General features: G+C 39.1%; 1 protein-coding gene across 4 annotated transcripts in view; it reads right to left on the bottom strand.

Annotated features, from left to right (window-relative positions):
- Positions 1-27,619, bottom strand: part of RPS6KA2 (ribosomal protein S6 kinase A2) — a 282,279-nt gene that overhangs the window by 237,796 nt on the left and 16,864 nt on the right. The window contains exons 1-2 of one of the 4 annotated variants that reach the window (XM_077175652.1): positions 10,811-11,292; positions 7,251-7,402 (exon numbers count right to left, since the gene is read on the bottom strand). The exons of 2 other annotated variants lie outside the window; for them this stretch is intronic. In XM_077175652.1, coding sequence (XP_077031767.1) covers positions 7,251-7,298 — 48 coding nt within the window. In that variant the 5' untranslated portion in view covers positions 7,299-7,402; positions 10,811-11,292. Of the gene's footprint in view, positions 1-7,250; positions 7,403-10,810; positions 11,293-27,619 lie in introns of those variants that run through there. One more of the 4 variants, XM_077175653.1, reaches the window with a different exon arrangement.

Raw genomic sequence — 27,619 nt, 5'->3', positions numbered from 1 at the left:
TAATATATATTGTATATTATATTATAATATATTCTATTATTCTATTATATATTATTATTATATTATATATAATATTACATTATATATGTATAATGTATATTATAACAATAATTATGCTTGAACATTATGCAGCAGTTGAGGTTACTTCTCTTTTTCCCTCCCTAGTCTGCCCCATTTTATTCAACAAATCCTGTAAATATCAGTATAGATCAAGGTACAAATTCTGGTTCCTTTTTAATGGATGTACAGAACCAAGTATAGTCAAAGAGATAGCTAAAGAAGTGCTACCATTACAAACAGAAAGAAAGTTGAATCCTCCATTAGCATAGTTCTGTAACTTGAAAAGTCTACTCAGGTGCAACATACAAAGGGTGAAGTACTAGAATGGTCACACATATTGCATCAAGTGCCAACAAACTCCTGAAGGACTTTCTGGCATGCCAAAAAAAGGAACAGAAAAAGATCTGGGTTGTTAAGTCATAGCCAGTGAAAAGTGGAATATTGCGGCTCTGAAGGTTTCATGTGGTAAAATTTATCAATTGCAACCACCATTGGATTAGCACAGATACTGAAGTCCTGAAGTTAAAAATAAAGTTGTCAAAGGAGGAAGAGCAAGTAAAAGGGCTCAAAGACAACTGAGAACATTTATACTGTCCTGGCATCAATGTAAATTCATTTCACTGAACTATGCTATTAGAAGTGCATTGCTTTCTAAAGCTGAAGAACATTCGCTAAAAAAGATCAAGATAAAGAAACATATGAAGTATAATAGAGCAAAGCTTTGAAAAAAGTATGTTAAAAAGTCAGCCAAGAAGTAGAGCAGTAAATTGAAGAGGATTAAAAAAACAATCAAAACCACATTACTAACTGCTTCTGAAGACACCTGCAAAGTAACCTGCAGTTCTGCAAAGAAAACTTGCCCACACAAGGTAATCATGGTTTCTGAAGCTGCTAATTCCTTCTCTTCTCTAAAACACACTATGAGCTTTGCACATTAACAAAGGGAAATAACTTGAATGACAACAGAGAACAAATCTCTTACAGGTACATTCCCTGACAGACAAATTTCCATGCAGGGAAAAGTACCTGTTTAGAACCACTGATGATAAAGTCATTTGTGGGAATGATCTGATTTTCAGAACAAGAAACTGATATTTATCATCATTATGCCTAGTTAAAACAAAGAATCTAGCATACTACCTGTGCAGAAAATAAGAACTGACTAATGCCAACACTGCCAGAATTTATACAGAAATGTACACTCCCCTGAACCAAAATATCTCTAATTCCTTAAAAGTTATAGCTTTGGAGAAGAGTTTCTTTATTTCAAGAATCTTTCACACAAACAATGCTTTCTGCCTCACACTTCTCCTCCAGGGCTGTAGATTTCTCAGTCTTTTGAACATGACTTTTCTACTAAGACTCTCCAAGCCATAATACATTTTGTTGTTCTGAAAGGTGATAAAAATGCAGTATACACATTAAACTCAGATAACAATACACATTAAACTCATATAACAGGCTTCAGAAAAAAAAAAGGTGCAGAATAAGAGGGAGTAAAGTACATCAATGTTTTTATACTGACTTTGTCCCCAGAAAAGCTGCTGAGCTATTCTTTGCAGACAAGTTCCACTCCTATGCCATATTATCATGGCAAACACAGAAGCCCCACTGAATAAGGTGATTACTCCAGTCTGAGACAGGTTCTTGAACACCAAGCCCATGCATGTCCTGATGTCAACTTCTGCTGCTTCACTGCACTCCTTTCAAATGCTTCTTCATCACAAGTCCTCACGAATTCTCAGTGAAGTGTTTTGGAAGTGGACAACATAGGATTACTCAGCAATGGGAGATTTTAGGGGTACATCAGAAGTTAGGGCATGTACAGTGCTCAGCCCAGATATAGAAGAGCAGGGCTTAAAAGCATAAGGAATGCTCTGGCCTTGGTATCCCTGGAAGCTACAGAAGGGAACAGCCCTTTATGGCATAGGGCTATTTTAAAATAATGCCATGAGAGGTGCAGAATTAGGTCCAATGCACTGCAGGCAAAAGAAAAAAGCTTAGCTGAATTCTGTTCAGCATTTCTGCTGTGAACTGGGTCTCAGAATCCTCTGCAACAAGCTGCAGTAACTTACCTGAGCATAACCACAATCAAGAGTCATTAACAGAATAACCAAATAACCAATAAACCAAAAAAGGTTTCTCTTCACAGAGAGCCATATATCCATTCACAAAAACCTTCAAAAAATAATTAAAGGTATGGAGAAATTCAACTTAATATGAAAGTATGTCAGCTGTTTTCCAGAGACACACCCAGTGACTACAGTACTGGTGCACTTGACAATGGCACCATAGCATGTGCAGCAAGAAATCAACTTTTCCCACTTTTCTAACACACCAAAAACAAGTATACTGAGGAGAAGAACAGTTATTTTGCAATATTTCCTTGGTTTCTGTGCTTTAATCTGATATTACACACAGGCATGTGGAAGTGCCTTTCAGAAGGCAATTGCAGCCCACCACAGACTCAGAGGTATTTCATCCTGGGTGGCTGAGCAGACAGAGGCAGTAACACTTTTCAGACTGCCAAGTCCTCATCTCTTGCACATTTCTCTTACTTGAGATTCAAAACATATTCATAGCAGTAAAAAAAGTATTGATTTCACTTTAAAAAACAAATACACATTTAGCTTTGTGTGTATCTTTCCAGTAAAAGTTAACTAGCCAGTGCCCCTGGGGGTGGGCAGCAGGCAGCAGAGTGAAACCAGACATCACCACACAGGGAGCTTCTTCCTGAAACTCAGAAGAAATGTTATTTAAAGGGTTTACACTGCTCTAACATTTGCCCCAAGACACTGAGTACAGGGACATATTTGAAGCCATGAGGTATTCCTTCCCAAATGGGAAGAACCTGGATCTTAAAGCACCTGTGCTTGCCTCCAGCCAAAGGGAAAAGGTATTTCAGAGAAAACTTTCCTGAACTAACAGTGAATTGGTCATACAATCTCTTTAAGAAATGCTGCACAAAGACAGCTATATTGACAAAGGAGAGAGAAATCTGTAAGAAAACAAAGGGGAGAGGAAGCTGTGACATACTGTACACCTCCACCCGAATTTTAACTTTTGACTGTAGATTTCAAGAAATTGCTGTGCAGAGCAAAAATCTGCACAATACTAGAAAGCTTCATATAAGAGAAGTGGTACATTTTCTGCACACTCAGCAGCAAGCCCTCAGGCAGTAGTTCTAGCAAATAGTCTTCAAGGATATTACTACAATTCTGTGCTCCAGGGGAGAATGTCACTGTTGTGCAGGAAGGATTAGGGGGGAAACATATTATTCTGATACACATCTATGTGAGGCAAAATTTAGTGTATGTAAGTATGTAACACTACACATAATTGTTTTGTTGATTTTCTTGCATTTAATCTTACAGTGTGTTTCAAGTAGTGTCTCTTTATCTACCAATTCTTTAAACGAGTTAAATTACAAGACGTACTTAAAAGACATTAGGCGAGCAATAGCCAGGACATTCACATCAATTCTACAAAGCTCAATGCCCAATCTCCCTTCTGTGCATGCATGAGGTCCTGCTCTCCCCAGAATCTCTCCCAGGGGAGGCAATAGTGTGTCACAGCCAGGAGAGGTGCCCAGTGGAGCACAGCAAGATCACCTGGTAGCATTTAGCTTCTCCAGGCTTTTCCCCCAGGCAAAAGAGTTCATTTCTCAAAGCTCTGCCAAGGTCTGTCTCACTAGATCACAAGTTTATTGAAGCATTAAGAGAGTGTTAAGCTCCACATAAGCAATTTTATAGGTCAACAGGTACATCTAGGAGATGGACACTTGCTGGCATTTCCACAGGTCCTGTACCACTGTTGTGTTTTAGGGTTGCTTTTGTAGGTTTGTTTGTTTTTGTTTTGTTTTGCTTGTTTCTCTGTTTTTTTGTTTTTTGGGTTTTTTTGAAGAGGAGGAAGAATGAAGCCTGCATGGAATGATCATTCAAGAACCATGGATCAACCCCATACAGCCTTTGGACTTGGAAAGTACAGCTCATATTTTACCTCCTTGATTCATATCAGAAATCCAGGAAGTTTTTAATACTATTAATCAATCTGTTGAACATACCTACTGCTATTCCATCCAAACCCCTCTTTGGGGCCAGTGTGCCAGTTTAAAAAGCAACCTATTTTTCCTCCACATCAAGTCCAAGAATAAAAAGTTTCTTGTCCATGTGCTATTCTTGTCTGTGTCCCCTATTTTTTCTAGGCCCTGAAATAATTGCTAGATCATGTGTAGCAAATGACATACCAACACAACTCCACCCAGGTTGCACAGATGCCCATTCACCACAAATTCTCAACTGAATGAATTCTCAGCTCAAATGAATTCGCTATTCATTTTCGATGCAGTTACATAACCCATGGACAGCAGGAGCTGTCTCACTGGCACATTAGTGGTATGTGTCAGTAGATATTTCTAAGCTGTGGTCACAGACTTGAGCACGGCATTGCTCAAGACACGGCTTGGGAGAGGAGGAAAGAGTGCAGGCAGTGCTCAGGAGCTGAATTGCGCTGTCCCTCCGTGTTGGGGCTCCCAGAACGCCTCCACAAGCACCACCTCCTCTAGAATTTACTGACACACCTCTAGCAAAGAGCTATGCCTCAGCTGCTTCTATTGCTACCAACTCAAGTCTGTTTAGACTGAAGTTTTTGATGCCAGAAGATTGCCTCAGGCTCAGTCTTTTGCAAACTTTCAAGCTTAACTAGTTCAGCTATTTCTGAGAATACAGTATTGCTTAGGACAAAAACAAACCATTCCTTGCTTCCCTCAAATGAAATACTCCTTTGGAACACTGAGACGAGTACAAATAGCAGGAAATATGTACAGGTCCTGTTCCATGAGGAAAAGACAGAACACAAGTATAAAGATGAGCTCCCATTGTCATTTCAAAAGTGATCAAACTATTTAAATTCAGGAGTATTTTATATTCAATCTTAGTATTCCTTATATATAGGGATACAGCTTTTTGGCTGTAACCTGCAAAAGCAGGTGTAGTGTTTATACATGACTGAAGGCCATATTAAGATATCATTTGTCTTTATAATAGTTCCATGTATGTATGTTATATGCATTTAATACACAACTGTAGCCAGGCTGAACTCAGAATGTTATTGCTTTCCTTATAAAACTCTTGGCCTTGACTTGAATAGAAATTCCCTCTTCTTTTGTGAACAGCCTGCCTCATTCTTTGTTGACACCAAGAACTGAACAAGTACTTCAGCTACAAGAACTACACATTCAAAAGCATATTTGTCTTGTTGGTGTCTTGTGAAGTTTAGGACACTTGTACACTTCAGAAATCTTCTACTGCAACTTTTCACAATAAGCTAACAACAAAACATAGTTACATTTTCTGCCACTCAGTGCTACAAAAACATGTGAACCAACAAACTCACAGAGCCTTAATTCCCACCAGTGCCACACAGACAAGTCCAAGACTTGTACTCTCATGGTGAAGTAGGCAAGTCTTTTTAATTGATCATTAATGTTTCACACCAACAGTAAGAGATCCAAACTGCTTCTGCTTGCAACTTTTCTTTTTAAAGCCAAACAGAAATAATATGCAGTTTTTCCTTCTATCCTCTCCTCATAAGCACATGCTTCAAGAATTAGTTTGACAGTGATTTTTCTGTGTACTGTGATTTCTTACTCAAAGCAATCATGCCTATCCATTACCTGTTCTGGGAACTGAGGACTTAGATTATCTTAAATAATTACATATTTTCTAGAGCACAACTTTCAGCAAGGATCTTCATAAAAACTTCTATGGACTTACAGCTAACACTGCATGTTCGAAAGATCACAGTTGTTCCTTAACACCATTTTACATCTGGAAGACAATACAGCATTGCTGTCAGCTCTAGGCATAATCAAGGCATGCAGCTGCCTAGAGAAAGAGGCCAGTGTATGGGGCAAAACAGTCCTCCCTCCTGCCCAGCCCTGCCTATAGCACAGTCCCAGGGGGGGACAGATGCAAAATGCAGGATAGGTATCACAGGGCAGCAATTTGCTTCATATTTGCATAAGTGACAAATGGAGCACTCTCCAACCTTTCCCAATCCTCAAGTCCTTCAGGAGATGCAGCAACAACCCAAGGCTGCTTCTTCAGAGCTCTGCCCCTCACCCAGTGTCCCAGCTCCAACCTGTTCTTTTCCCTTTACCATGTGGAGAAAGACATCTGGCTTGACTAGACTTAGATCTTCATACTCAAGAACAACAGTCATCCTCAACACCCACCCAGCAGCCTTGCTGACCCCAGACTACAACAGCTCTTGGCAGCTTAGCAGTCTGAGGCATTGTAATCTGACTGTGACAAAAAGAATCCTTTCCCATATCTGGCTTCAAAAGCATCCCTACAACTCCCAGAAGTAATTTTGCTTGGCTGTCTGAGTCCTAACAGTAGTAAAATGAAGATTCATTAGCATGTACTCATGAGACAAAGCAATATCAACAGAGGTCATGATGTGCCAGCCTCATGAACAAACCAAAGCCCTCACGAATCAAACACCTCAGGTCCTTGCAGCCTGAGCCAAGAAGGCTGCCTCCAGCTGAGGCAATCTGTGCCTTCTCTGGACCAGATACCAGAAACCCCTTACACACATATGCACACCCCTATTAGTGAGTTATATGCAAAACAAAGCATAAGAGAAACCCCACACACTCATTTGAAACAGCTCACCAAGTTAATTCTCGTGCCTTCTATGCCTTTCAACATATTTGGGGAGTGCTATCTCCCCCTTTTTCTGTAACATTGTCCCAGTCGTGACAGAGGCAGGCTATTTGCCAGATCAGGCACATTTCCCAACCTCAACACACAGGTCCTGCAGCAATCACACAGTAATATATGAGTCAGGTAAACTGACTAAAATTCCCCACGCTCCCAAGAGTTTACCCTGTACTGAACAACGTCATCACTGAGGACAGGAACCGTGACACTGAATATTACAGGTGGTGTCCATGCAGGATGGGGGAGAGACCTTGAAAACCCTTCCATTATGAGGGGTTTGAGCCCTCCACCCAAGCTGGACAGGCATCATCACCAAGATACAGCAGTTCCCTCAGGCTGACTGGGTCCTTGGGAACACAACAAATAAGCATGCATATGACAAACAGCTAATTTTATAGACATGTATGAAATATATTGTTCTACATAAAATACAAACAAATACCAGAAACAAAAACCACAAAATACCTTGCCCATGTGTATGATTCTCCCATGTGAGAATGCGCAGAGAGACATTTAACAGGTCCGTGCTGTCAGATTCTTTTGGTGCTAGGCATCTCTTCATTCTGCTGTCCTTTGCATCAGTGACTGAGTCACATATTCCTTAAGGACAGAAACTTCTATTGGTGGCAGGGGGGAAAAGGCAGAGGCATTTATCACAAGCTACAACAGAGCAATATTCTGCCAATACTGCAGTCATTACCAAATTGTTTTTCACAATGCTGAAAAAAAATTAAAGATCCTCCTTTTTAATGCTACAAAGAACATACGCACTTCCATAAATCATGCAATCAGTATTTACAGCACCAGATCCCTGTAAAAGAATGCATCAGCTGAAGTCTTAATTTGTTTTCCTTGAGTGCTTCTCTCTTATTAGGTGACATTACATCTTGTTCTTAAACAGGAAAACTCTAAATTACCCAATTTTAATAAAAGCTATTTTTTCCTGTCAGAATGCTGTTCAAAATGTTTTCCACTAGCTTTTTATTTTCATGCTGGCTCAGTTACTGAATTATAATTTATTCCAAGCAACTGTTTTCAGATCAACTCCTTAAACAGTTTCGGTGATACTGTATTTTCTATGCATGCCAATTTTGTAAAGCATACTAATTCAATGTTAAACCACTACAGGAGGAGCACCTGTCTTTACCTGATTGTTTCACACAAAGCTTTCAGAAGAAACTGAGCAGCACAGATAAGTTTACATGGAAATGTAATTTACAGTTTACTCTTACATGTTAAGCAGCTGCCCTTTGGAAGGACAGCTGCTCTTTCAAGGATTAATAGGCAACAAGGTTGTTAAATGTTTTCTCCACAACTAATTTTTTCTGGTTCTGAAAAAAATTCTTTTAGGAACCACAGTGTGATTTTGGGAGCTTGAAACGTGTCCTTTTTCATTCACTCTCCAGGGCCAAGTCATATTTTCAACACAGCCATTGAAGACCCAGCTCTGAAACCACCCTTTGTGTATGCAAGAAGAATCATTCACTTGTCCAAGAGCTGCTGGTGCCTACAAACAGCAAGCTGAAAAATATCTGATACGGTGTTTGACTGCTGCTTCAGTATATAATACTGAAGAGTAAGCTCTGAAGATGTTCACTGCAATAATCAAATTCAAATGTCATTCTTCAGTAGATTTTTTTTCCCAGAAAATACGTGACTGTGCTTAGGTCCAATCTACTTATATTAATAAACTTGTCAATTTAAGGCATTCTTTCATACATAAGTTTAAGAGCACGTCATTTTAGCTACTTAATTGCACCAACATCCAAACAATATTCACATTTGCTAACCATCAGGTAGATGCTATATTCAAAAAGCAAGAAGGGAGCTATGGGTCCTTTCAAAACTTGTTTAAAAAAAATATTGCAGTGAGAGTGGCCACATTAAAAAGAGATATCATTAGCTGAACTCTGTATTTATCACAGCAACCCCTCTCAAAAAACATCCATAAGTTCTTCCCAGTCAACATGCAAACACTTAACTCACCAAATTCACCTCCTAGTTATTGAAGATTACTTTTTCTAACCACAGCCTTACAACTCTCACTAAAGAATAGGAGAAACAAAATTCTCTATACTAACTAGCTATGGTATATTCAGACACTCTAGGATGACATGGCTTGTTGATTCCTGTGATTCAAATGACGGCATAGGACAGAAATTTGATGCAGTCATAATAAGTTCATGCACTCACTTAAGCACAAAGTATGCACACATGATTTAGGGCAGATCAGGCCACTTGTTCTGTGGTGCCTCCCTTTCTTAGCATCTGGAAAAAGGCCTCTCCAAACTGAACCTGTGCATAACTCTTGGAAGGGTTACAGATGTTTGCCACTATTTTCTTTTGCACATTATCACAAATAAAACCAGGTTGTTTAAAATACTCCATCTACCTCCAGAGAAGTACCAGGAACCATCAACACAGATGATTAATGACACATTAATGTACGTTAATCAACACAGATACATTAATGATACATGATTTCTGCTGTGTGACACCACACAGACATCCTTTTGAGAGAGCAAGTTGCTACAGGACTCCTGAGACTATCAATAACCTACTGTTAATATCATGTTAACTTACACTCATCACCACCTTGGCCGTACCCACCTCGACTTTGTCACTTCAGACTAGTAGCTTAGTTAAATTTCTAATACTTTAAAAAATAAAATCCAGTATAATTCTTCTCTCTTGCACTTTAATTCACTTTAATTGACTGGGTGCTTTCAGTCCTATATTCAAGAGTATAACAAAAAATCCACCACTGTTAATATATACCAGTGAAACTACAGCCATTCGATCAGATATGCCATCATTAAGGCATATATAAACCAGCAAATGGGAAAACACTTCTCAGTCAGCATAGGAAACCCTAAAAGGATAGTTCGACAGCCCAACGGTGATATCAACATTTAAATACTGAAATTTTACTCCAGAGAAAAAGGTACAACCAACCATCTGCATCTGTGAATGAGCCAAAAATCAGTGAGCTGTGTGCCAGATCTACTTGCATTGAAATTCAACTGTCTTCTCTTGTGCCCTTTTAAAACTGTTTTAATTAGTATACAACCATGTTGAATATTTCATTTTGAAGAACCATATTGCAGATATTAGTATGAAAGATCATATATGTTAAATTATACAGCATGGTAAAAATACAAAATTCAAATTGACTACAACTGCAAATGCCCTGCTTGAAAATTGAGATGCTCTACAGAATAAAGAGACTGCACTTCTAATCAACCACTAATAAACCCTGGGTAAAAGTAGCCGAGATGAGAAGCAGGGGGAAGGAAAAAACACCACAGTATGTTTCCAAAATCTGTGGGATAAATCCTTGTATGTTGCCAGCAAAAGATCCAGATAATGTAGATATTAAAATTAAAGGATGGTATTTCAGACAGCTAATTACCACAGCATTCAATACCTAGCTAGGTATAGTGCTTTACAGAGACATATGATCTAGGGATAGTTTTAAACCAAGTTTGAACTCAGTTTTAAATAGTGTTCTACCTGAAAGTATACAGTATTCCGTTAGCTTTATCCATATCTCTAGTGATTTCTGTGAATATATTAGAAAAGAGTGGAAATATACAACCTACACTTAACATCTATGTATATCTTGTAATACCAATTTTTTTTAAAATGTAAACCAGTCAATGAGCAGCATTCTGTCTTCTGCACTGCAAAAACTTAGCACTAAATTGCTTGGCAGATTCAGAATATACAGTGCCACTGAGTCAAGGAGCACTGCTGAAAGGCAGCATGATACAACAGGGTGACAGAACCTGTAAACGGTATCTGTAACCAAACTCACCCCTGCAGCATGCTGCTGAAAGTCTGCTTTTGATGGATATTAATTGTGTCCCAGACCACAAGCCAAGAATAACATTACATTGAGAGAAGAGCTTGAGGCATCTGAGTACAAAGAAATCACAATCTGACAGCACAAAAACAATGCAATTTTCAAACTTGGTCGTCAACCAAACTAAAGCAAGCAAGCAAACAAAAAATATGCACTTTACCTTTTTAAGGAAAAATTTCTGCAATTTCCTGTGAGGCAGCTTTATCATCTTTTTTTCACCATCCAGGATACAGGTCAGGCAGTGCAAGTCCTTGAGCCATTCTGCAGGGGCTTGACACCTTTTGCCTTCTCTGTTAACTCGCTGCAGTCAGCTTAGCCCAATGCGTCACCAAACACCAGCCCAGCCCCACAACAGATTAAAAGGCAAGAGCTAGGCTGGATCTCATTTTTGAAGCAAGCTCTAATACAGACACTCCAGATCCAGCTGAATACTTCAGCTGTGTTGACAGCACAAGGAGGAAAAGTACAGGTATGAGGTCTGCATGGCCCCCTAAAAAAAGGCGCTGCAAAGTTAAAGAAGGTGCTTATACAGGGGCAAGAATTTGCAAGATCAAAGACACACAGAGATGCTCAGTATCCCACTGATCCTTTCAAATCCCATGCTACAGAAGAAACTCCGTGTCCAGGACTCTGAACACAACCCAGCACTGCCTGCTGAGTGCAGCTTGTCACTGTGCACCTGTTAATTAAGCACACTGTATGTGATTCAGCCAAGCACAGGAAAGAGCCTGTCATTTGTGTTCTCTTCAAATCATTGGAAGACTTATTTCCTCTGAATAGTTTTTAGAAAAAAACTGTACACAGAGAGACTTCACACAAAGATGTTATGTACAGATACACATGGAGGTATTTATAGAGCACACCAATGCTGAGTTTGGTTCAATACCTTGGGAACCAGCAATCATGGCCATTGCTGCCTTCCCTTTGTGAATTTGCAACTAAACTTCAGATTTGGAAGGACAGGGCTCAGCAGCACACTAGCAATACTGCATAACTCCTGGCTACTGCTGTCCTAGAACAGCAAGTGCTGTAGGGTGATCTGATCTCAAGCACTCTGTTCACTCCCATTTATGCCAATGGGATAATCCCCATGTTTAAGAATTAAGCACATGCTGAAGCAGCTAGTTTAATCAGTTTTAAAAAAATCATTCCATGACCAAGCTACTCCCTGATTAGTGTTTGAAGAGTCAATCTGTGTAAGAATACACAGAAACGTACTATGAGAGGAATTTCGTCCAAACATTACCAGTTGCACTCAAATTTCCATCTCCTGTTTTAATACTATAAATATTACTTCACACAAGCTGCAAAATCTCTAACAGCCCATCTCTACCTGTATAATTTTTCTGCTATTTGCATAATTTTCTTACCACAAGGACTATGTTTGTTCTTTGGCCCTCTTGCTGCCCATTCTTCAGGAGCTTCAGTACCACAAGCCCTACCAAATGTCACTGCAAGTTCCCACTCCTACAAAGGCACGTGTGCTTAACCTCCAGCAAGTGGCAAGGTCTGAGGCAAGCCAAGGAAAAAGGAGGTTTAAGAGAGCTCAGCACACACTTAGCTCCAGAAGTTGGTGTTTAAGGCAAGGCCAAATGTGACAGGTAAATGACAACCGCAGCAAAATGCAGAACCAAACTCTGAGAACCAGTGCCCCTATGCACCCCAAGTCCAGCTGGAGAGGCAGCACACTGAAGATACCACAAAACAGAAGTGCAACATATGTCCAAATATCAGTCAGGGGAAAGAGAGAGACCCAGGAGAAATTACTGTGATTAACCAACAGCTGAAGATAAGCAGTAGACCTAGTATTTATTCTGACCATCAGGCATTCAAACTGATGCAGAATTCCAGACTAGTTTTCTGAGAAGCATCCTGCACCATGAGGATATCTATCAAAACAACATGGAGAAGATAGTTCCAAGTCCAATTTCAAGAAATTGTTCCAAAACTGACAACTGGGGAACACAAGAAGCAAGACAAGAGGTAATTATTTGGTGTGTTATATGTTTTAAACCTTTGGGTTCAATTTTAATAAAGGTTATAAAAAACATTTCTTAGGAAATTCTCTCTGGATACTGAGTAAGGTGGAAAAGAATCCGAGATACCACTAAAAAAGGGATGGTGAACACACCATAAAATCCACCTGGATGCACGTAGCAGGAATATTATAGTATATCTAATATACTACATAGCTATAGCATCTTTCTCAACAGTTTCTCCTGCAAATGGGGAAGTTTCATTTTGAAACTTGAAGCCTTGAAGGTTTAAAAACCCTGTGGTTTTGGGGTATGCATTACCAAGAAGCATATTACTTTAACAACTCTTACTCCAGATCACCAGGGCCTCCATAATTTCTCAGGATTTTAACTTCTGTCTAGGAGATTCTCCAGAGCCTAACAGCATTTACTTAGAATTTAATTTTTCCCATGTAATTATTTGGCTGCATTTTCATTTCTTAATTTACATGCACTAAAGTTGCAAGGTTTTCCTATATAAGAGCAAATAAAGATACTTTGAAGAGATCTTGAATTCAAGACTTCCTTCCTTTGAGATAATACATAATCATCCCAGACTCTATATTCATCTAGTTCTTTAAAGTTGAGCTCAAGCTAAACATTTAGATTTAAGCTGAAAATACCACAAAGACACTTCCATGCCTTCTAATACATAACCAGATTTTGGAAAAAAGCTGTGTTACAGCAAAGGTCAAAGGTAGTAGTAGTTATGAATTCAGCTGTAGTTATGAATTGCTGTGGTTTTGTTGTTTTTGTTGTTTAGCATTTCTTTAAAATTAAGAAAAACACTGAGGACTGAAGACACACCTTTAGATAAATACCTAAAAATAATGCTACGTCTGGATGTCAGAATAGATTCTGAATTCTGTCACGGTTACTATGGTAGATAATTGCTTTTTGTTAAATCTGACAGTGAACAGATGTAACACATACAGTCCCTGCTTATTCACAATCTTCTCAGCTAAAAGCAACATTTCACATGCAAACAAGTCCTCCAAACTCCATGTGCACAAACACCTTTCCTTCCAGACACAGCTACCTGCCCTTTTCAAGTCAGTGTGCTGTTACATGTTATACAGGCTTCGCTGGGCAATTTAAATGAAATACTCTTCATTAATTGATGAACACTTAGCTCATCTTTCTGACCTAACCAAGAAAAGGAATGCCATTTTTCAAATTGTTGTTGCTGTTTATTTCTTTTTGTTTATGAACTACACAGTTCTTAGCATGTCTGCTCCCATCTAACACCAATTCTCATTGATATTAGAAATATGCCATTAGCATCCCAAGGGAAGCTACCCCATAAGCAAATTGTGCAAGACTGAAGGAATCCTCTGGCTACATTTAGATCTTCATAGAGAGCAAATATACAGTATTTTCTATTAAAGAACAATATAGGTCAGATTTTTCTTTCAATACAGTGTTACTCTTGATTGGAGCCAATATTAAAGAGTTCCATACAAATGTAGGTGGTATTAAATACTCTTTTCTACACCCACTGAAGTTACCTTTCCTTAGTAACTCAAATCTGAAAAGATAAAATACCTCACTGCTTTAACTCACATGGATAAAAAAGAATAAGAAGGACAATTTGGAAAAAAAAAAAGTGATTTTATCAACAATTCTAGCCAAATGTTAGTCCTGTCAATTTTCATTTTACCTCCTGTTTTGACTTACAAATTCAGACTTTCAAAACACCAGGAGAATTGTTTAATACTAGTTAGTTTCTGCATACTCAAAAATCAATACTGCAATTTTTGTCAGCTTTTCCCCATCGATTATTTCAAGTCATTACATAGAGAAGTGATTTTTTTTTTTCCTTTTTGATGCAGAAAGGATTTCTCCAGACAACTAGCTAATGCAAATTTTTTTAAGCTTCCTGGGGCTGCACAGCAAATGACTGATCCAACTCTCTTACAGCTCATTGGTAACTTAGCTCAAGAGAAATTCCAAGTGTTTTAACACTTTTTTCCCCCCAAAATTGCTTAAAAATAACTAAGCATATTTGGTCAGGAAGTTTGGATTACAGAAAAACTATTTTCTTTCCCCTCCCACTCATCAAAAGCCTAAAGGTACAATCGTACAATCTTCTCTTTGGTCCTGACACACCCCATCTCCTCAAGAGCCACTCTGAGGGATAAACAGGGGAGCAGACCACAGAGCCTAAAGCCTGTGGTCTGGGTAGCACTGAGTGACAGTCAAAAGCACTGACCTTGGACAACAGAACTCCACTCCCTTTTGAAAATAACTGGTGCCAAAACCCACAGCAATTTAGGCTTGGAAGCGCCCACTTCAGGCAGCAGCAAGAGTGCCTGATTTTCCCCTCTTGTTCCAATTAGCAAACATCACTGCCTGGCAGATTCCTGCTCAAGCCTTTAAAACAACTCTCACATAAACCCCTCTCCTCTCACACCTTCCCCAACACCCAACACCAAGGCAGTTTCCTGGGGGACTGATACCAAGGACTACTGCAATAAAAGCAAGGAATTAGTTTCTCCACAGGACCTGCTTTGTCTCCTAGCTGCCCTAAGAATCCTTCAATTACCCTTTGAGATGCTCTCAATGAAATAATGACTCCATCACCTTTGTACCAGAAACAACCAAACAACAGTTCTCTGCAATTAAAAACAGAAAGAAGATACATGACTACATCACAGCTGGGAAAGATCTAGATGTAGGAGTAACTAAATGGGAAAGGAGGACAATGTTTAAGAAAAGAGAGGTGTATTTTATTTCCTGAAACTTACTGTAGCACAAAGCTTAAGGAGATTTATGGCCAAGGTTTTTAAGGGATTCAAGTTCTACTGTGAATTTGGAGACTGTGATCAAGGTCCAATCAAGATTTTCCATTATTATGCCTTTATAAGGGTAAAACAGCTCCATGCATTTTCTCTAAATCTTTATTACAAATGCAAGCCACCTTCAAATTGATTTCTATTCAGAATCCTTTTAAAGCAACATCAGTACACAGCAACTATTAAAGTTTAACTTTGTCTTTTGCAAATATTTCCAAGAGTCAAGATTTTTTTTTGGGAGGGGGGAATACGTAACACAAATTCACAATAATCCATACTCTTTTTTTTTTTTTCCCCTCCTCATCAGACAAAAATCAGATTATCCTCAAAAGAGGCATTACAATTCATGACCCTGCTGAGATTTTTATCTGCTTTGAACCAAGTTCAAATTATTTCGGACTCTACACTGTGCACCTGGTTACAAAGAACTCACATTAGTTAAAACATGAGATAACCCTCCCTTATTTCCACCATAGCCAAGGCCTAAGCTCAAGTTTGGAAGAAGAGAGGGGGGCACCTCTGCATTGATGAGAAGGTTGGTGACAGGGTTAAGCAACTTGGCAGAGAAAAATACCCATGTCCATACACATGCAGCTCTGCTCAGAGTCTCCCTATAATTTACCCTATCCACTACTAGAAGCACCCCTTGCTGGAGGCAGAAGAAAGGGATGGGAGTGATGAACAGTGCAACAGGACAACAAAAGGCTGTAGGCACAAATAAGTCCTTGACACCATGCTTCTCTACATGCAGTTTACTTGATTACCTAAAGCCACATATGTTCAAAGGTGACTGTAAGGTGATTCCCAGTCACATTTTACCCTTCAGTTTCTACGTGTTGATCAGTGGAAACAAAGAAGGGAAACTAGGAATTCTGACTGTATTTTCAGTATATTCTAATGCAGTAATTTGCTCTCATTTCATAAATGCCACTAAATGTTCCATAATGATCAAACACCTCCACTGATGAGGTGAGGCTTGTAACACTGTATAGAGTTGAAATTACTTACATTTGGAAATCTAATCCAGGTCACCTAATAAATGCTGTTCTCATTAGACAGCCCTTCAACAGAATTGTCAGAGAGTCAGAGACTTGTTCCTCTAAATGAAGGTTTACACTTTCAAATATGCCTGAGTCAAGGAGATGTATCAAGATGTGAGATCAGATCACAGGTCATGAAGCTCTAGCATGATTTAGGCAGCACAACACCAACAGCCATGCTGTGAGAGCTCAGTCTTGACAGCACCCTAAATTTTCAGGTTGAAATTGAAACCAGGGCTCCTTTGTAAGGGTCCATTGTGAATCATGGGACAACATTTCAGAGAAGGACCTTCAAAGAAGTCACTCATGGACAAGGTTACATGACTATCAAGCTTTCAAAGCAATTTAATTTTTGAGACGTACAAACGTTGCAAGTACTTGCACTTAGGACCTTGACATTTAAAGAATTCCCTCCGAACAGAAACAAGTTACATCTTCTCACATATAGGAAGAACATCAAGGAAGCAGCTGACATTTTAGAGGAGTTTCACTCCTCACCCACAATGAGGAGTCCCTAGCAAAGGTCCAGTCGCCGCAAAGGCAGCAAAATGAACAGCTGCACATTCTAGAGGAGGCTGCATGCAGATGGCTGAGCTCTGCCAGATTTAAAGCTCAGATGTATCCTTGATGAGCTCTGCTCTCCTGATGACCCAGCTCTGAAGTATCACACACCTGCTGGTTCTGCAATCAGTCCTATCAAGCCTGTGATGCACCATATCCACCAGATAAGTACAACACCCTAGGTTAGCAGAACAGCTCTGAGCACTGGGAACATGCAAAGGACACAATGGTCTCTTGACAAGCAGGTTTTTGGTAGGTTTGGTGGGAGGTGGTTGGGGGTTTATTTTGACTCCTAGCTTTGTCTTTTGTCTCTCTTTTTAAGTTTAAGATCACTATTCAGTATGATATAATTGCTCTCTAGGTAGAGGTTTCTTTGACAAACAATGGAGACTATAATTCAGCAACCCAGAACAATTTAAAGTACTGTTTCTGTCTACATATGACACTTAACTATCAGGGCTCCCCAAACTGGAATTTCATTTCCATCATCATCTCGCATACAGGGCTAACTTTCCAGCATCAAAAAAGTTAAATCTGGCACTTTCAGCAGACAAAGAGGAACCACTGCCATCATGATGAACAGGATAATATGCCAACAGGTAGTATGTCAAAGGAGACATAACACTCTATGCTCAAGCTCTGATCACAGAGAGAAAGTTGCTCTAATGTTTGTGAGCAAGGACTGAATTTTTTGGAGTTGCACCTTCAGCACCGTATACTTTGCTTTTGAGCCACTGCTTTCATTGTGGCAGCCCACTGCTAGGATTGCCTGGAAAAAGAGAACCTCATTTGCAAAATAAGTGGGACTTTGGACATTTTCACTTCTTTCGCTTAAGTATAGGATTCAGCACATTTTTATTTACTTAATTTTAATAAGAATACAATCTTTCCAAAACTCCAAGTGAGAACTTAAGTCAGAAGTACGTGGGCAAAAAGAAACTCATGAAGTACCAGGTCAAATCACTACCTTCCCACCAGTATGATGGTTCTGACCTCTTACATGCAGACACGTGTACATGGATCCAGGATTCTAGGGAGAGACAGTGCTTTTTGGGAAGTAGACACGTTCTACTTCCAGATTCAAGTTTTAGGCATACATTTTACAGCATCCCAATACATTTTACAGCATCTCAGGGGACAAGCAAAGCAAAGCAGGAGGAAAAAAAAAAAAGGAAGCACTCAAAATGTCTTCATAAACACGAAGTCACTAGACAAAAAGAAAAAAAAGGCAAGATGGCTGCAGGAGGAGTAACTGATGATTCATCTATGGCTGCAACCTAAAATTGCCTAGGATTTCTATTGGTTTTTCATATCCTTATGGTAGATCTGAAATTTAGATATATACTAGAAATATGGCATGTTAGTAAGTTATTTTGAAAACAGATTCATATCTTCACCTGACCTTTCCAATAGGCAGAGTAAATTCAAGTGAATAACCTATATAGTTCAGCTGATGTGAAAATGGAAAAGCTTTCATACCATAAATTGTTCTTATTACAATAATCACTGTAAAGATTAACTCACATTGAGGGCAATTTCTTAGCATGGTGAACCAGGAAAGCCTATTGCCCAAAGTGATTGCCTCAGATTCAGGCTAAGATCTCAGCCTATGATTAGAGTGCTCTAACTAACAAGTGTGTCTCTTGGACAGGTTTTTTTGACATTTTAAATATTCTGAGTTTATAGAGTATCTAAAAGCATACACTTCCAAAGTTGCAAAAATATTGTGTTGGTGACTCTCATGCCTTGTTCATAGCTATAAAGAATATAAAAATAGAAATAAGACATTACTTAGGCCAGAGACCTTGGAGAAAAGCAGAAAAGCTCATAACTGGAAATAGGTCACATTTTCTTTAGGATAAAATACAAACTTAATCCTATTATCTTTGTTTATTAGTATTCAATTGAATCTATCAGCATTTTAATTTCATTTGTGATTCTTGCACACTTTAGACATACATATAAGGAAGAAAAAAGTTGTAATTTCTTACATTAATTGATCTTCTCTTCCCCACACAAAAGCAAAAACACATGAACCAAAAGAACCATCTCCTATCTGTTTCACACTTATTTAAAAGTGATTTCGTATTCTTCCCATCTCCCCATATACATTTCTCTCCACTACTCTAATAATTTTCCACCAACTTTTTGGTCTCAATAACCATGTTTCTCTATACTTTTTCAAAGGTGAAATGACTGGAACTGAAAAGAGGGTTCCAACTGAGAAAAATCAGCACAGTGGCACAGCTCTGCTGGTGCTGCCTATTCACCTCCTCCTGCCTACAGTACCCCTTCCAGTGCTTCACAAACAGAAGGACAATTGATGCTCCAAAGCCTGTGTTCTGCATCTCCCACAGTGGCACAGTACTTGGCACAACAATGCCATCCCTGCATACTGCTATCATTTTGAAAGAGATTTCTAGAAATAGCTATGCTACTGACTTAAAAAAGAAATAAAATAAAAGCCATTTTCTCTTCACCTTCAGAGCTTTTTCATCTGATTAAAGATGCTATTATTCTTCTATTAAGACATTATGTGGATGTACCAAAAACTTGAATGTAGAATATAATATCACAATGACAACGTAAAAGTTCTTTGCTCATGGATTTAAGAAAATCCATCTTCTCACTGATTTTATTATCTTATTTCATGTATGGTAGCACAATAACACTCTTTGTCATAATTCCAGTAACTTCTGCAGCCGATCATAACCTATTGTAAAACAAACTCTGCTAAATAAAGTCCATTCAAAACAACGTCCTAGGGGATTAATGCTTGGAAAACATAAAGCTTCTCACAGGAGTTTTATCTTTCAGGTGATGCAGAGAATCCAGAATTTTAAAAGCAATAAGGCAGCAAAACTGTCAGTACAGCATTATTGCTAAAGTTATATTTACAACATTCAGTTAAACAAGAAAAAAAAAAAAAACAACCAGAAAAGAGCAACCAAAGCTGCAGCTTGATTTCAGCAACTGCAAGATCTATTTAGTTAACAATCAGCAAATGCAGGACTGTATTTAACTGAATAAACTTTCCACTAAATTTGATGTATTTTGTTACTGAGTTTATGCAGAATTTTACACTGTGTTTACCTTTCAAAATTTCTATATGAACAAGTACCCAAAGAACTACCATTACAACTTTACATTTGGTCTGTAATGCAAGAGAGCAGTTCAGTTGCCTCTTAAATTCTTATCTACAAAATTACAAAGGAATATGGAGACAGGATTTTGAAATTAACATTGATTAACAGCAAACTTGCATTAAGTTTGGACAGAGGGAAAAAGAGGACCATCTGTAGGGTGTGTAGTTAGCCAAGCTGGAGAATGCTTTACAGGATGATTCACAGAAATTATCATAGTTCTGACTCATAAATGGCAAATTATGTGTTTGGGCTGAAGTCATTCAGCTTTAGCAAAATCAAACATAAGCTTCCAATAGCTCCATGAAAACAGCACCACAACCTAAAGGAAAATATCATTCCAGAACAGTGCAAGCAAATAGCTGAAGAAAACATTGCATGCCTTAATAGATAATGATGAACTAGAGATGGTTTGAGTTAAGTAACAGAAAACCCACACTAGAGACCTATGCTTTTAGAATCTTGTGAAACCATTTCTAGACTGTACAGAATCCCTCCATTCACAGATGTAACAGATAATTGGATTTGGAGAATACTTGGAGGTGATTCGTGTTGAAAGTCAAATTCTGGTAGAAGCTTTGTAGTTTTATGAGCTAATTATAACAAAGAAAAAAAACCTACACTCATCTGCTCTAACAATTCCTGTCTAACATTAGCCATGAACTTTCATCCACTTGTGCCTACTGGAAGCCAAATATCTGAGGTTTGGCTAAAGCAAATATTCTTTCTAGAAAGGAATTAAATTCTGACTTGAAAATTACAAGAGAAGGACAAGCTCACTTCCCAACTCCTAAAATATGACTTCCCACAGTCCCAAAAATCTGCCAGCAGTTTGCATCTCTGCTGTCAGTGCTGGGTCTGGGGAGGGGGCACAGGCTTCAGATTCCAGTTACAGCTTTTCTCACACCAGCTCCGTGATCGCCAGAGTTCCCCAGCTACTGCACATGTGATTCATTTAAGTGCACACTGCACTTTTGGGTCCGTTCTTATCATTAAAATAACTTTAAATTAGTATTCAAAGAACCAAAAAGAAAACTCCACCCTAAAAATGACTGAAAAGCTACCCAAATTCTCATACAATGATTCCTTCTTAACGGATGAAAACCCTTTTCCCGAACAAGACAGACCTCTGCTGTTGGATGAAGTTACTGCAAGCTTCACAAGCTTCCTCATTACCCTGAAATAATTCCCTTGGGCTGGTTACAGGTTATGGCTTGCATTGCAAAACAAGGATCTTGCTGCACCATAGTGGCATTAGAAGTGGCTTTTTGGCAGAGGTAGCCAAGCACAAGATGAGGTGGTCAGTCCCTCCTTCCCAGTGCATTTCTTCCCAAGGCACCCATCTCATGGAAAGAAACATGCTCCAAATCCCATAAAAAGCTACCCTTTGTGGCACTGCTGCTGCTCCTTAAAATAAGGTGCTATAGATCTCACAAGCAGAACTAAGAGATGTAATTGCCAAGACAAACAAATTTAAAGACTTAAAATGAATGCATATTCCACAAATATCAAAATTCCTGCTTTCAGGTCAGCTTTCCATTGACCTGAACTGAGGTCTATGACCCTGGGACTAACATATGTCAGCCAGTCACAGCACCCCACACTTCATGCCCACCCTGTCAAAGGTAAACTGCAGCTGTACTCAGGCTGCCCAGTGCCAGCCTCCCTGTCAGATCCCTGTGCTGCACCAGTTACTGTGGATGGCAACACTGCTGTCATGGTGTTCCAAACACTGGAGTTGAAAGTGTGCTTTCTTATTTGGTTAATAAACAACCAGCACCCCCCTTGAGCCTTCCATTGAAACAGCAGGGTATGATTTAAGAAACAGAACTCCTTCCTCACTGTTTGAAGCAAGAGCAGAAGGGAAACAGGCTAAAATTCCCATTGATGAAATAATTTGGGTTGGAAGCAAGCACTAACAAGGCAAAATGGATGAACTACAAGCTCAAAGAAGTCAGTCCAAAGTCAGATGTGACTCAGACTCTGTGGCAGAAATGAGATAATTATAAGCTAGGGCATGTTTCAGAGGCAGGATCTGGAGTAAGGATTATCTCTTTCTTTGAATACTTGGCTGGGGTGCATCTACCCAGAGAATTAAAGTCTTGCTACAAAAAAGTAAATAATTACACCTATGATAGTTGTTTTCCATTACAAAACTCAGCATTATCATCTGCAACAGAGTTACACTGCATCCAATTTATTATGGTGTAGAGATACAAGACACATCACAGCAGTTCAAAACATAGATATGAAAAAAATTATCTGGAAGCTTTGGAGTAGCTTAAGTTCAATACTAGAAATACATAACTGGTTAAGTTTCACCCTGCTTTTTGGATTTGTTTCAACCTTCCAAGACCTATTCTCTTTTCTTCAAGAGGGTAAGACACTCCAGAGTTACCACTTATTAAAAGGCACAGTATTGCATTAATGCCAGCGGTATAAGCACAATTTTCAATTCTTAAAGTATGAGTAACATGACTGAGGCAGTTCCACCTGTAGAAAATACAGTGAATTACTGTCTTACATAATGCAGAAATGTGTCTGATGGCCTAAAATCAGCCAGCTGAGAAAGGCAGTCAGGTAAAAAAGGGACCACACCTTCCAGCTGCCATGGTTCCCCACTACAGCAGCAGCATCTCTTCTAGCAGCTGGAAAGATGAGCTGTCAGATGTCCAAACTGAAAACTTACATATCAAAAGCTTTGTGACATCCAAAGGTCACAGTAAATTTCATTGAGCTTCGCAGTAGCTTCGTGACTTGAATGTTCAGTTCTACGCAGCCCACACTAGGTGTCAGTCCTGCCCCAGCATGGCCGAGTGCAGGCATGTAGGGATACCGGGAACAGGTATTCGCAAAGCACTGCATTTTCCTTCGAGATTACTAAGGGCCAGGCTTGCATAGTGGTCAGAGAACAAGAATAAAAACAGATTTCTGTTCTCATGGACAAACATTAACAAACGACATGCTTTGTTTTTAACATGTGTTCTTGTGAAGCTGGGATGGTCTTGTCATGTCCCCACCCCACTTAGGAGATGGGATTGCAGTTCATTTGCCAGCCTCTAGCTAATCTAGCTAGTTCAAGAAAACGTTGCAATACATGCTAAGTAGTATGGGTTAGGGTCTCCACACAGAGTACACACTCATTAGCTAAAGCTCATGCTGTCATCACCCATCTACTCCTGAAACTGAACTTTTCTGTCCCACAGCTGCAGAAATATCACAACCAGCTGCAGAGCAGCAGCTGGTAGGAAATGCACATCATGTTATCTGAATTTATTTCCGTGTGCACTTTTACAAGAATACGATGTATTCAGATAAAAGACAAAGCGCACACAATGTGCCTGAGTCATTTCTACCTCACCCCCACCAAAAAAATAAAATTAAAAAAACCAAACCCACAACCCAGTTACTTAAGATGTTTGTGACTAATATAGACACAGGATAGGAGAGGCAACCCATCCTATATCAGACAGAGGTGCCCAGCAGACACTTGGCTTCATTTGGCCCTTTTGCCTATGAATGTTTCCAAGTACCACAAGACCTAACTAAAAAGGTTATTGACCTGAGTATGTCTGAATTCATGTCATCAGGGCGAGACTCAGAAACCTCAGATCTCTGCTTTCCTTAAACAAAATTCACATCTACTGTCAGAACACTAAGTACTGGTAGGCCTCTGAAATTTCATGTTGTGCCACAGCAACACATGATGAAAGTTATTTAATCCCTTGTATAGAGCTGGTGCCATCTTCAGTCACCAGCTATTTCTGCTAATTCATAGAGACTGAAGCAGCAAAGGGCAGTCAGCCTCCTCAAGACACTCACAAGGGGAAGGAGTTATGCTCATTCCATGTCTTCAAAACCATGAGGAAAGTTGGTTCTGGTCTCACACATTGGCTTTGCAGTAAGAATTGGAAAAGTCACACAGCAAGATCTTTTCCTTCTATTTCTCAGATTTAGTCTAGTATTTATACTGCTATATATGAAGCAAAAGATGTTTCAGAAAGAATAAACTACTACGTTACTCATTTCAGTCTTGAATAGATCATTGGATCACAATAACTTGCCATCCACAATGTGCAGATGGATTCAGGTGCTCAGATCAGCAGTCGCCTGACTGCCCATAAACAGCTTGCCAAACTCTTGACTTGTTCCTAATTAATACAGACAATAGCAGGAGGGGGAAAAAAACCTATTCTTGAAGTTTCCATGTCACACTTTGGGCCCTAAGGCAAATCTCCTTTCCTCATAGAGAGGACAACTATCTCTCCCTTAAAAAGCTGCAGTACAGAGTCTTCAGACATGAGTTTCATCAGAAAAATCTGCTATTCAGGCCCAGAAACAAATTCTATGCCAGATACAGGGCTAAAGGGGAGTTTGGTGTTGATGACAACATAAGCAAGGAGACTTGTGAAAAAACACTATGCATTCCCAACCCTAATAAGCTAATCTTACAGTATTTCTTATCTTTAAAATAAAGAGTCACAAAATCAAGTAAAACTCCAGTTATCACTGTATTTTCTGAAACCATTTATCTTGTTCATCTGTGGAAAGCCTAAAAGAAAAAAAATATCAGTTCTACTACACAATATTAAATTTCCTTTATTTTTGCAGAGAGGTGAAATAATTTTAACAATGCAAGTTAGTGACCCTAAATTCAAGTGATCAACAGTATATCTGGACATAGCATGATGCCTAAGTATAACTCCCAAAGAAATAACAGCTAAAAGAAACAGTGCAGGAAGAGCTCCCCCAATTTTTCCAATACATCTCCAGATACTCTGGCAAAAAAAAAAAAAAAAAAAAATCTCAAAGGGTTTCTCCATCCCCTGTGATAAAAAAATCCAATTTTCCTGTCAGCTGCAGATAGAGATTCAGACTGCAATCACCCTGCAGATACCACAGGGAAGGCATCCAACACTTATATTCTTTGTTGAAGAGGATTTGCAGGTGCTCCCCCATCCTCCAGAGTTTTTTATTATTATGAAAGAAACACCCTAATCCAAGTTAGATTTCCTGTTCAGAATTGCACAAGCCATTATTTCCAGGCAGCTAGAGACTTATTCTGCTTCTCATGCTGTCAGCATCTGCCTCATACAGCACTTACTGTGCCATTAAATGCTTCCCCCAGCTGTCAGCCAGGAACCCAGAGCTGCTTCATCTCATAAAAAGCAGCTCTTCCAATGCTTCATGCAAGGCCCATCCATATTAGTTAAAGAAGAAAAAACAGGCAGAAGGAAGGAGCTAGGCAAAACAGTATTTTAATGATCCACTTATCTCCCAGGGCCTCACATCAGTCAAGCTGTACAGCTGAGAATCTGTGTCTTTTCAAGGGAAAATTCTCTGCTAAAATCAGCCTCACAAGTACATTGGAAGCATTGGTTCTGCACACATGCTTTTCTTGCCGGTCAGTGACTTCTAAGTAAGTTTATAGCTGGCCTTCTAGCAGCCAAAATGAAGTCCAAGACTTCCAGCAAGTGTAATGAATACTATGCCTGGCACAAGTTATCAAATTTAAGAGGAGGCCCTGTAGATTGACAAGATTTCTCCTTTAATATCTACAGCAAAGAAGCAGCTTCCAGAAGCACCTGTACCCAACATTTATAACTGAGTCATAAGAAAAGCCAGAGGAAAAGAAGGCTCACAAAGCAGTCTCTGAGAGTCACAGTTGTTTAAGCCACCAACCAGATGGTAGCAGTTGTTTTGGCCATTTGCTGCCTGTAACTATGCTTGCAATGTGCTTTTAAAAGCCACCAAGATACTTAGAAATACAATGAAAGAGTTCAAGTAATACCTTGAAGGCAAAGATTGGTAGTAATATTTAGAGAACAGGTACCAGATACAGATTACTTAACCACAAAACATCAAACCTGTCCCCCCACAAAAAAACCCAAAACTACACAAACCCCCCCCAAAAAAATTTAAAAAAACCCCACACAATCATAAAACCCACGCAAAATAGCATAAAAGCAACATTTAAGCCTGCTTCAACTCATTCTGCAATAGCCAGGAGACCTCCAACTCCAGGCACAGTGGGTGGGAGTTAAGAGTCAGTTTAGAATATGCTGTGCCAATGCCCTCACAGCACCTTCCCAGAACCACCACAGTCACAGCACCAAACCTGGCAAACTGATGAAGTCATCACTTCAAACCTGCAGCAAGAACTTCCCATAGCTCTACATATTGCAGAAAGTGAGCTCTGGTTTGAAGATAAAGCATTTCATGGGCAAGAGAAGCAATGAGTTGCCATACCAAACCACTCTGTACCTGCAATCAGAGCCCAGTGTACTGTTAATTAGCATCTATACTATTAGGAGAGTTAAATATGAAAAACTCAGGTCCCCCCAGTGTGTTCCAGTCTATACGATTTAGAACTAAATGCATATTACAGGCTTTTCAAAGAAGCCTGGTCAAATTTTCCCCCAAAGCTGATAGACCAACTTAGGAGAATAGTTAAAAAAAAAAAAGTAGAACTGGGAATATGTCACAGACATATTTTATGAAAAATCCTTTCCTTAGGATCTTTTTCTCCTGAGAAGCTGAGAGGCTTCAGAAACGAAATGTGAACAATAATTATCTGCTGCTGTGGAATACAACAGGTGCATCTTTGATTGGTCTCATATGGTTGTTCTTAATTAATGGCCAATCACAGTCCAGCTGTCTCAGACTCTGGTCAGTCACAAGATTTTATTATCATTCCATTCTTTTCTTTCCTTGCTAGCCTCCTGATGAAATCCTTTCTTCTATTCTTTTTATGATAGTTTAAAGATATTATTTTCTTTTAATATAATATGCATCATAAAATAATAAATCAGCCTTCTGAAATATGGAGTCAAGATTCTCATCTCTTCCCTCGTCCTGGGACCCCTGCGAACACCACTACAGGCAAAAACTAATAAAAAGACTAAAGAAGGATAATTTTGTACTGATCTAATCAGTCACAACAGTGACTCATCATGTAAAGAGATAAACAGTTATTCCATGCAGAAGCTGAACTTAAAATCTCTTTTCTCACAATTCAAACATTCCAGAAAGTTTTATTCCTTGCCAGTTACATCCGAAAATATTCACAAAGCTACATTTACAAATGAGCTTACTGCAAAACCAAAGAGTTAAAAAAATCAAAATGCGGATCCAGGTATAACAATGTCAGAGACTCCTGGCTGATCTTCTAATGTGCATGAGAACTCCTGCTTACCTATCTAGAAGGAAGATGAGTTTTTCAATTCCTGTTTCAAATCCAGAAACCTGGAGGGCTCCAGGGACAAAACTGGATTCAGCCTAGCTTCTTCATCAATAAGATTGTATAAGCCTTATCCAGACATCAAAACCTCTTGAGTTTTCAAGTTTTATAACACAAAGCAAACAAAAAACCCATATTCTTCATTTGCACACTAAGTATACATCTGTTCATCTTG

The sequence above is a fragment of the Agelaius phoeniceus genome, chromosome 3 (assembly GCF_051311805.1).
Source record: "Agelaius phoeniceus isolate bAgePho1 chromosome 3, bAgePho1.hap1, whole genome shotgun sequence".
Taxonomy (NCBI): Eukaryota; Metazoa; Chordata; class Aves; order Passeriformes; family Icteridae; genus Agelaius; species Agelaius phoeniceus.
Note: the sequence above shows the minus strand (reverse complement) of the source record. Positions and strands in the feature narration are given on the sequence as shown.